The following is an 11,969-nucleotide window of genomic DNA, read 5'->3' on the forward strand; positions in this document are numbered from 1 at the left end:
CTGCCTTGGCAGGAACTAATGGGGATCCATAATAAACCCCAGGAAGAGTAGCTACTGCTTTGGCAGGAACTAATGGGGATCCATAATAAACCTCAGGAAGAGTAGCTGCTGTCTCGGTAGGAACTAATGGGGATCCATAATAAACCCCAGGAAGAGTAGCTGCTGTCTCGGTAGGAACTAATGGGGATCCATAATAAACCCCAGGAAGAGTACCTGCTGCCTTGGCAGGAACTAATGGGGATCCATAATAAACCCCAGGAAGTGTAGCTGCTGCCTTGGCAGGAACTAATGGGGATCCATAATAAACCCCAGGAAGAGTAACTGCTGCCTTGGCAGGAACTAATGGGGATCCATAATAAACCCCAGGAAGAGTAGCTGCTGCCTTGGCAGGAACTAAATGGGGATCCATAATAAACACCAGGAAGAGTAGCTGCTGCCTTGGCAGGAACTAAATGGGGATCCATAATAAACACCAGGAAGAGTAGCTGCTGCCTTGGCAGGAACTAATAGGGATCCATAATAAACCCCAGGAAGAGTACCTGCTGCCTTGACAGGAACTAATGGGGATCCATAATAAACCCCAGGAAGAGTAGCTGCTGCCGTGGCAGGAACTAATGGGGATCCATAATAAACCCCAGGAAGAGTAGCTGCTGCCTTGGCAGGAACTAATGGGGATCCATAATAAACCCCAGGAAGAGTAGCTGCTGCCTTGTCAGGAACTAATGGGGATCCATAATAAACCCCAGGAAGAGTACCTGCTGCCTTGGCAGGAACTAACGGGGATCCTTAATAAACCCCAGGAAGAGTAGCTGCTGCCTTGGCAGGAACTAATGGGGATCCATAATAAACCCCAGGAAGAGTAGCTGCTGCCTTGGCAGGAACTAATGGGGATCCTTAATAAACCCCAGGAAGAGTAGCTGCTGCCTTGACAGGAACTAATGGGGATCCATAATAAACCCCAGGAAGAGTAGCTGCTGCCTTGGCAGGAACTAATGGGGATCCATAATAAACCCCAGGAAGAGTAGCTGCTGCCTTGGCAGGAACTAATGGGGATCCATAATAAACCCCTGGAAGAGTAGCTGCTGCCTTGGCAGGAACTAATGGGGATCCTTAATAAACCCCAGGAAGTGTAGCTGCTGCCTTGGCAGGAACAAATGGGGATCCTTAATAAACCCCAGGAAGAGTAGCTGCTGCCTTGGCAGGAACTAATGGGGATCCATAATAAACCCCTGGAAGAGTAGCTGCTGCCTTGGCAGGAACTAATGGGGATCCTTAATAAACCCCAGGAAGTGTAGCTGCTGCCTTGGCAGGAACTAATGGGGATCCTTAATAAACCCCAGGAAGTGTAGCTGCTGCCTTGACAGGAACTAACGGGGATAAATACAAATACAGTCTGTCCGTCCATTACTGTTCTGGGATGTGACCCAAATGCTACCCTATTCCCTATGTAGTGCATTACTTAATGACCATGGCTCACTGATCCAGTCTGACAGCCTTCTTTTACAGCCGACCCTGATCCATTCTGACAGCCTGGTTTAACAGCCTACACAGATCCAGTCTGACAGCCTGGTTTTACAGCCTACACAGATCCAGTCTGACAGCCTGGTTTTACAGCCTACACAGATCCAGTCTGACAGCCTGGTTTTACAGCCTACACAGATCCAGTCTGATAGCCTGGTTTAACAGCCTACACAGATCCAGTCTGACAGCCTGGTTTAACAGCCTACACGGATCCAGTCTGACAGCCTGGTTTAACAGCCTACACGGATCCAGTGTGACAGCCTGGTTTTACAGCCTACACAGATCCAGTCTGACAGCCTGGTTTAACAGCCTACACGGATCCAGTGTGACAGCCTGGTTTTACAGCCTACACAGATCCAGTCTGACAGCCTGGTTTTACAGCCTACACGGATCCAGTCTGACAGCCTGGTTTTACAGCCTACACAGATCCAGTCTGACAGCCTGGTTTTACAGCCTACACGGATCCAGCCTGAGAGCCTGGTTTTACAGAATACACAGATCCAGTCTGACAGCCTGGTTTTACAGCCTAAACGGATCCAGTCTGACAGCCTGGTTTTACAGCCTACACGGATCCAGTCTGACAGCCTGGTTTTACAGAATACACAGATCCAGTCTGACAGCCTGGTTTAACAGCCTACACAGATCCAGTCTGACAGCCTGGTTTTACAGCCTAAACGGATCCAGTCTGACAGCCTGGTTTTACAGCCTACACGGATCCAGTCTGACAGCCTGGTTTTACAGAATACACAGATCCAGTCTGACAGCCTGGTTTAACAGCCTACACAGATCCAGTCTGACAGCCTGGTTTAACAGCCTACACGGATCCAGTCTGACAGCCTGGTTTTACAGCCTACACAGATCCAGTCTGACAGCCTGGTTTTACAGCCTACACGGATCCAGTCTGACAGCCTGGTTTAACAGCCTACACGGATCCAGTCTGACAGCCTGGTTTAACAGCCTACACGGATCCAGTCTGACAGCCTGGTTTTACAGCCTACACAGATCCAGTCTGACAGCCTGGTTTTACAGCCTACACGGATCCAGCCTGAGAGCCTGGTTTTACAGCCTACACGGATCCAGTCTGACAGCCTGGTGTCACAGCCTACACGGATCCAGTCTGACAGCCTGGTTTTACAGCCTACACGGATCCAGTCTGACAGCCTGGTGTCACAGCCTACACGGATCCAGTCTGACAGCCTGGTGTCACAGCCTACACGGATCCAGTCTGAGAGCCTGGTGTCACAGCCTACACGGATCCAGTCTGACAGCCTGGTTTTACAGAATACACAGATCCAGTCTGACAGCCTGGTGTCACAGCCTACACGGATCCAGTCTGACAGCCTGGTTTTACAGCCTACACGGATCCAGTCTGAGAGCCTGGTGTCACAGCCTACACGGATCCAGCCTGACAGCCTGGTGTCACTGCCTACACGGATCCAGTCTGACAGCCTGGTTTTACAGCCTACACGGATCCAGCCTGACAGCCTGGTGTCACTGCCTACACGGATCCAGTCTGACAGCCTGGTTTTACTGAATACACAGATCCAGTCTGAAAGCCTGGTGTCACAGCCTACACGGATCCAGTCTGACAGCCTGGTTTTACAGAATACACAGATCCAGTCTGACAGCCTGGTGTCACAGCCTACACGGATCCAGTCTGACAGCCTGGTTTTACAGCCTACACAGATACAGTCTGACAGCCTGGTTTAACAGCCTACACGGATCCAGTCTGACAGCCTGGTTTTACAGCCTACACAGATCCAGTCTGACAGCCTGGTTTTACAGCCTACACGGATCCAGTCTGACAGCCTGGTTTAACAGCCTACACGGATCCAGTCTGACAGCCTGGTTTAACAGCCTACACGGATCCAGTCTGACAGCCTGGTTTGACAGCCTACACGGATCCAGCTGAAGCTGGTTCAGCCTACACGGATCCAGTCTGACAGCCTGGTTTGACAGCCTACACGGATCCAGCCTGAGGGGGTCAGCAGGATCCAGTCTGACAGCCTGGTTTTACAGCCTACACGGATCCAGTCTGACAGCCTGGTGTCACTGCCTACACGGATCCAGTCTGACAGCCTGGTTTTACAGAATACACAGATCCAGTCTGACAGCCTGGTGTCACAGCCTACACGGATCCAGTCTGACAGCCTGGTTTTACAGCCTACACGGATCCAGTCTGACAGCCTGGTGTCACAGCCTACACGGATCCAGTCTGACAGCCTGGTGTCACAGCCTACACGGATCCAGTCTGACAGCCTGGTGTCACTGCCTACACGGATCCAGTCTGACAGCCTGGTGTCACTGCCTACACGGATCCAGTCTGACAGCCTGGTGTCACAGCCTACACGGATCCAGTCTGACAGCCTGGTGTCACTGCCTACACGGATCCAGTCTGACAGCCTGGTTTTACAGAATACACAGATCCAGTCTGACAGCCTGGTTTTACAGCCTACACGGATCCAGCCTGAGAGCCTGGTTTTACAGCCTACACGGATCCAGTCTGACAGCCTGGTGTCACAGCCTACACGGATCCAGTCTGACAGCCTGGTTTTACAGCCTACACGGATCCAGTCTGACAGCCTGGTGTCACAGCCTACACGGATCCAGTCTGACAGCCTGGTGTCACAGCCTACACGGATCCAGTCTGAGAGCCTGGTGTCACAGCCTACACGGATCCAGTCTGACAGCCTGGTTTTACAGAATACACAGATCCAGTCTGACAGCCTGGTGTCACAGCCTACACGGATCCAGTCTGACAGCCTGGTTTTACAGCCTACACGGATCCAGTCTGAGAGCCTGGTGTCACAGCCTACACGGATCCAGCCTGACAGCCTGGTGTCACTGCCTACACGGATCCAGTCTGACAGCCTGGTTTTACAGCCTACACGGATCCAGCCTGACAGCCTGGTGTCACTGCCTACACGGATCCAGTCTGACAGCCTGGTTTTACAGCCTACACGGATCCAGTCTGACAGCCTGGTGTCACTGCCTACACGGATCCAGTCTGACAGCCTGGTTTTACAGAATACACAGATCCAGTCTGACAGCCTGGTGTCACAGCCTACACGGATCCAGTCTGACAGCCTGGTTTTACAGCCTACACGGATCCAGTCTGACAGCCTGGTGTCACAGCCTACACGGATCCAGTCTGACAGCCTGGTGTCACAGCCTACACGGATCCAGTCTGACAGCCTGGTGTCACTGCATACACGGATCCAGTCTGACAGCCTGGTGTCACTGCCTACACGGATCCAGTCTGACAGCCTGGTGTCACAGCCTACACGGATCCAGTCTGACAGCCTGGTGTCACTGCCTACACGGATCCAGTCTGACAGCCTGGTTTTACAGAATACACAGATCCAGTCTGACAGCCTGGTGTCACAGCCTACACGGATCCAGTCTGAGAGCCTGGTGTCACTGCCTACACGGATCCAGTCTGAGAGCCTGGTGTCACAGCCTACACAGATCCAGTCTGACAGCCTGGTGTCACTGCCTACACGGATCCAGTCTGAGAGCCTGGTGTCACTGCCTACACGGATCCAGTCTGAGAGCCTAACCCCACTGCTGTAGGGATAGGCTGCAATAAAGGCCCACTTAATTGAATGTTAGATTCATTTAAAGACCCTTATGGGTAAGTGGATTCCAAAAGGTATTTTTATCTCGTAGCTCATTGGAAGTGGTGGCCAAGTCATTTAAACAGGTCAGTTGAAGCCCAGTAATCTAATGTTAGAGAGAGAGTGTGTTTGTGTGTGTGTGTGTGTGTGTGTGTGTGTGTGTGTGTGTGTGTGTGTGTGTGTGTGTGTGTGTGTGTGTGTGTGTGTGTGTGTGTGTGTGTGTGTGTGTGTGTGTGTGTGTGTGTGTGTGTGTGTGTGTGTGTGTGTGTGTGTGTGTGTGTGTGTGTGTGTGTGTGTAGAGTGGTGTGTGTTGTGTGTGTAGTGGTGTGTGTAGTGTGTGTGTGTAGTGGTGTGTGTTGTGTGTGTAGTGGTGTGTGTAGTGTGTGTGTGTAGTGTGTGTAGTGGTGTTTGTGTGTGTGTGTAGTGTGTGTGTGTAGTGGTGTGTGTTGTGTGTGTAGTGTGTGTGTGTGTGTGGTGGTGTGTCTCGTGTGTGTGTGTAGTGTGTGTGTGTTTGTAGTGGTGTGTGTTGTGTGTGTAGTGGTGTGTGTAGTGTGTGTGTGTAGTGTGTGTGTTTGTAGTGGTGTGTGTGTGTGTGTGTGTGTGTGTAGTGGTGTGTCTAGTGTGTGTGTGTAGTGTGTGTGTGTTTGTGTGTGTAGTGGTGTGTCTAGTGTGTGTGTGTAGTGTGTGTGTGTTTGTAGTGGTGTGTGTAGTGTGTGTGTGTAGTGTGTGTGTTTGTAGTGGTGTGTCTAGTGTGTGTGTGTAGTGTGTGTGTGTGTTTGTAGTGGTGTGTGTAGTGTGTGTGTGTAGTGTGTGTGTTTGTAGTGGTGTGTGTAGTGGTGTGTGTAGTGTGTGTGTGTAGTGTGTGTGTTTGTAGTGGTGTGTGTAGTGGTGTGTGTGTAGTGTGTGTGTTTGTAGTGGTGTGTGTGTAGTGGTGTGTGTGTTTGTAGTGGTGTGTGTTGTGTGTGTGTAGTGGTGTGTGTAGTGTGTGTGTGTAGTGTGTGTGTGTGTGTTTGTAGTGGTGTGTGTAGTGGTGTGTGTGTAGTGTGTGTGTGTTTGTAGTGGTGTGTGTAGTGGTGTGTGTGTAGTGTGTGTGTGTGTGTGTAGTGGTGTGTGTGTGAGCTAGTAGAAAGGTTTAGAGTAGTCGGGCCCTGTCTCCCACTGTGTTGCCATGGCTACGCTTTGATTACTTTCTTTGCCTCAAATACGTCCAGCAACACATAAGTCATTACCAAATACTCTGTTCAATTCTGGTGACAACTTTTCAACTCATGGGTATTTTTTATCATATTATACAATTATCAGGCCAATAGAGAAAAAATAGTTTGAAAATAAGTTACAGTCTAACAGTATGTACATGAAGCCCAAACCAGGCTGTATCACATCCGACCGTGATTTGGGATCGCATAGGGCGGCGCACAATTGGCCCAGCGTCGTCTGGGTTTGGCCGGTGTAGGCCCGTCATTGTAAATAAGAATTTGTTCTTCATTGACTTGACTAGTTAAATAAAGGTTAAACAAGACTATGGCCTAATGAGGTATAGTTTGGCCCTATATGGAGGGTCTAAAACATCTAGTAATATATGGAGAGTCAATAACATCTAGTAATGTATGGAGGGTCAATAACATCTAGTAATATATGGAGGGTCTATAACATCTAGTAATATATGGAGGGTTTATAACATCTAGTAATATATGGAGGGTCAATAACATCTAGTAATATATGGAGGGTCTATAACATCTAGTAATATATGGAGGGTCTATAACATCTAGTAATATATGGAGGGTCTATAACATATAGTAATATATGGAGGGTCTATAACATCTAGTAATATATGGAGGGTCTATAACATCTAGTAATATATGGAGGGTCTATAACATTTAGTAATATATGGAGGGTCTATAACATCTAGTAATATATGGAGGGTCTATAACATCTAGTAATATATGGAGGGTCTATAACATCTAGTAATATATGGAGGGTCAATAACATCTAGTAATATATGGAGGGTCTATAACATCTAGTAATATATGGAGGGTCTATAACATCTAGTAATATATGGAGGGTCTATAACATCTAGTAATATATGGAGGGTCTATAACATTTAGTAATATATGGAGGGTCTATAACATCTAGTAATATATGGAGGGTCTATAACATCTAGTAATATATGGAGGGTCTATAACATCTAGTAATATATGGAGGGTCTATAACATCTAGTAATATATGGAGGGTCTATAACATTTAGTAATATATGGAGGGTCAATAACATCTAGTAATATATGGAGGGTCTATAACATATAGTAATATATGGAGGGTCTATAACATCTAGTAATATATGGAGGGTCTATAACATATAGTAATATATGGAGGGTCAATAACATCTAGTAATATATGGAGGGTCAATAACATGTAGTAATATATGGAGGGTCTATAACATCTAGTAATATATGGAGGGTCTATAACATCTAGTAATATATGGAGGGTCTATAACATCTAGTAATATATGGAGGGTCAATAACATCTAGTAATATATGGAGGGTCAATAACATGTAGTAATATATGGAGGGTCTATAACATCTAGTAATATATGGAGGGTCAATAACATGTAGTAATATATGGAGGGTCAATAACATGTAGTAATATATGGAGGGTCAATAACATGTAGTAATATATGGAGGGTCAATAACATGTAGTAATGTATGGAGGGTCTATAACATCTAGTAATATATGGAGGGTCTATAACATCTAGTAATATATGGAGGGTCTATAACATCTAGTAATATATGGAGGGTCTATAACATCTAGTAATATATGGAGGGTCTATAACATCTAGTAATATATGGAGAGTCTATAACATCTAGTAATATATGGAGGGTCAATAACATCTAGTAATATATGGAGGGTCTATAACATCTAGTAATATATGGAGGGTCTATAACATCTAGTAATATATGGAGGGTCTATAACATCTAGTAATATATGGAGGGTCTATAACATCTAGTAATATATGGAGGGTTTATAACATCTAGTAATATATGGAGGGTCAATAACATCTAGTAATATATGGAGGGTCTATAACATCTAGTAATATATGGAGGGTCAATAACATCTAGTAATATATGGAGGGTCTATAACATCTAGTAATATATGGAGGGTTTATAACATCTAGTAATATATGGAGGGTCTATAACATCTAGTAATATATGGAGGGTCTATAACATATAGTAATATATGGAGGGTCAATAACATCTAGTAATCTATGGAGGGTTTATAACATCTAGTAATATATGGAGGGTCTATAACATATAGTAATATATGGAGGGTCAATAACATGTAGTAATATATGGAGGGTTTATAACATCTAGTAATATATGGAGGGTCTATAACATCTAGTAATATATGGAGGGTCTATAACATCTAGTAATATATGGAGGGTCTATAACATCTAGTAATATATGGAGGGTTTATAACATCTAGTAATATATGGAGGGTTTATAACATCTAGTAATATATGGAGGGTCTATAACATCTAGTAATATATGGAGGGTCAATAACATCTAGTAATCTATGGAGGGTCTATAACATCTAGTAATATATGGAGGGTCTATAACATATAGTAATGTATGGAGGGTCTATAACATCTAGTAATATATGGAGGGTTTATAACATCTAGTAATATATGGAGGGTCTATAACATCTAGTAATATATGGAGGGTCTATAACATCTAGTAATATATGGAGGGTCTATAACATCTAGTAATATATGGAGGGTTTATAACATCTAGTAATATATGGAGGGTTTATAACATCTAGTAATATATGGAGGGTCAATAACATCTAGTAATATATGGAGGGTTTATAACATCTAGTAATATATGGAGGGTCTTTAACATCTAGTAATGTATGGAGGGTCTATAACATCTAGTAATATATGGAGGGTCTATAACATCTAGTAATAATAATTGCGGAAACAAAATTGATGAACTAACATCATAATTATGTGTGCGTGCGCTTGTGCACACTATTGTTAAGGAGTGGATTTCATATGGATTCCTATTAAAAAGGAATATTCCATTTAAAAAGGAACATTTCTATTTTCAAAGTTACTTGAAGAGTAGAATTAGATAGCGAACACCACTCTTACAATTTGAGTAAACACATATTGTAATGTCTCTTACCGAAAACCGCAACGAGGAGTAACACTACGGAAGGCCCCATTCCTGCACACTTTGGGAAGCGTGATGAGCTGTTTCTATGGAGTGTTAATGTTCCTCAATGGTGCGTCCAACCTTCTGTGTCCATAATGTGTCTCAATGATATCCAGCAAACATCAGAGGATGTTGGAATAATGAGTAGAATTGTTATTAAACTGAATTTTAGGCAACGCAAGGACTCATTTCATTACTTGTTTGTAAGATTTCGAAGAAGCGAACGACATACTCCGATCCATCTAAAGTTTATTAAGTGCGCCTTGTCTTCTATTCCACAACAAGAAATGTTCGACTACAGAAGTTGGCGACATGTTTTTTCTTTGTCTCTCTAAACTAAATAGAATATATGGAGGGTCAATAACATGTAGTAATATATGGAGGGTCTATAACATCTAGTAATATATGGAGGGTCAATAACATCTAGTAATATATGGAGGGTCTATAACATCTAGTAATATATGGAGGGTCAATAACATCTAGTAATATATGGAGGGTCTATAACATCTAGTAATATATGGAGGGTCAATAACATCTAGTAATATATGGAGGGTCAATAACATGTAGTAATATATGGAGGGTCTATAACATCTAGTAATATATGGAGGGTCAATAACATGTAGTAATATATGGAGGGTCAATAACATGTAGTAATATATGGAGGGTCAATAACATGTAGTAATATATGGAGGGTCAATAACATGTAGTAATGTATGGAGGGTCTATAACATCTAGTAATATATGGAGGGTCTATAACATCTAGTAATATATGGAGGGTCTATAACATCTAGTAATATATGGAGGGTCTATAACATCTAGTAATATATGGAGGGTCTATAACATCTAGTAATATATGGAGAGTCTATAACATCTAGTAATATATGGAGGGTCAATAACATCTAGTAATATATGGAGGGTCTATAACATCTAGTAATATATGGAGGGTCTATAACATCTAGTAATATATGGAGGGTCTATAACATCTAGTAATATATGGAGGGTCTATAACATCTAGTAATATATGGAGGGTTTATAACATCTAGTAATCTATGGAGGGTCTATAACATCTAGTAATATATGGAGGGTCAATAACATCTAGTAATATATGGAGGGTCTATAACATCTAGTAATATATGGAGGGTTTATAACATCTAGTAATATATGGAGGGTCAATAACATCTAGTAATATATGGAGGGTCTATAACATCTAGTAATATATGGAGGGTCAATAACATCTAGTAATATATGGAGGGTCTATAACATCTAGTAATATATGGAGGGTCAATAACATCTAGTAATATATGGAGGGTCTATAACATCTAGTAATATATGGAGGGTTTATAACATCTAGTAATATATGGAGGGTCTATAACATCTAGTAATATATGGAGGGTCTATAACATATAGTAATATATGGAGGGTCAATAACATCTAGTAATCTATGGAGGGTTTATAACATCTAGTAATATATGGAGGGTCTATAACATATAGTAATATATGGAGGGTCAATAACATGTAGTAATATATGGAGGGTTTATAACATCTAGTAATATATGGAGGGTCTATAACATCTAGTAATATATGGAGGGTCTATAACATCTAGTAATATATGGAGGGTCTATAACATCTAGTAATATATGGAGGGTTTATAACATCTAGTAATATATGGAGGGTTTATAACATCTAGTAATATATGGAGGGTCTATAACATCTAGTAATATATGGAGGGTCAATAACATCTAGTAATCTATGGAGGGTCTATAACATCTAGTAATATATGGAGGGTCTATAACATATAGTAATGTATGGAGGGTCTATAACATCTAGTAATATATGGAGGGTTTATAACATCTAGTAATATATGGAGGGTCTATAACATCTAGTAATATATGGAGGGTCTATAACATCTAGTAATATATGGAGGGTCTATAACATCTAGTAATATATGGAGGGTTTATAACATCTAGTAATATATGGAGGGTTTATAACATCTAGTAATATATGGAGGGTCAATAACATCTAGTAATATATGGAGGGTTTATAACATCTAGTAATATATGGAGGGTCTATAACATCTAGTAATATATGGAGGGTCTATAACATCTAGTAATATATGGAGGGTCTATAACATCTAGTAATAATAATTGCGGAAACAAAATTGATGAACTAACATCATAATTATGTGTGCGTGCGCTTGTGCACACTATTGTTAAGGAGTGGATTTCATATGGATTCCTATTAAAAAGGAATATTCCATTTAAAAAGGAACATTTCTATTTTCAAAGTTACTTGAAGAGTAGAATTAGATAGCGAACACCACTCTTACAATTTGAGTAAACACATATTGTAATGTCTCTTACCGAAAACCGCAACGAGGAGTAACACTACGGAAGGCCCCATTCCTGCACACTTTGGGAAGCGTGATGAGCTGTTTCTATGGAGTGTTAATGTTCCTCAATGGTGCGTCCAACCTTCTGTGTCCATAATGTGTCTCAATGATATCCAGCAAACATCAGAGGATGTTGGAATAATGAGTAGAATTGTTATTAAACTGAATTTTAGGCAACGCAAGGACTCATTTCATTACTTGTTTGTAAGATTTCGAAGAAGCGAACGACATACT

General features: G+C 42.6%; 1 protein-coding gene across 1 annotated transcript in view; it reads right to left on the reverse strand.

Annotated features, from left to right (window-relative positions):
- Positions 1 to 9,686, reverse strand: part of LOC139559946 (protein APCDD1-like) — a 51,212-nt gene extending 41,526 nt beyond the window's left edge. Inside the window, exon 1 of the mRNA XM_071376424.1 lies at positions 9,317 to 9,686. Within this exon, the coding sequence (XP_071232525.1) occupies positions 9,317 to 9,356 (40 nt within the window). The 5' untranslated portion in view covers positions 9,357 to 9,686. The remainder of the gene's footprint in view (positions 1 to 9,316) is intronic.
- Positions 9,687 to 11,969: the final 2,283 nt, after the last annotated feature.

The sequence above is a fragment of the Salvelinus alpinus genome, chromosome 30 (assembly GCF_045679555.1).
Source record: "Salvelinus alpinus chromosome 30, SLU_Salpinus.1, whole genome shotgun sequence".
Lineage (NCBI taxonomy): Eukaryota > Metazoa > Chordata > Actinopteri > Salmoniformes > Salmonidae > Salvelinus > Salvelinus alpinus.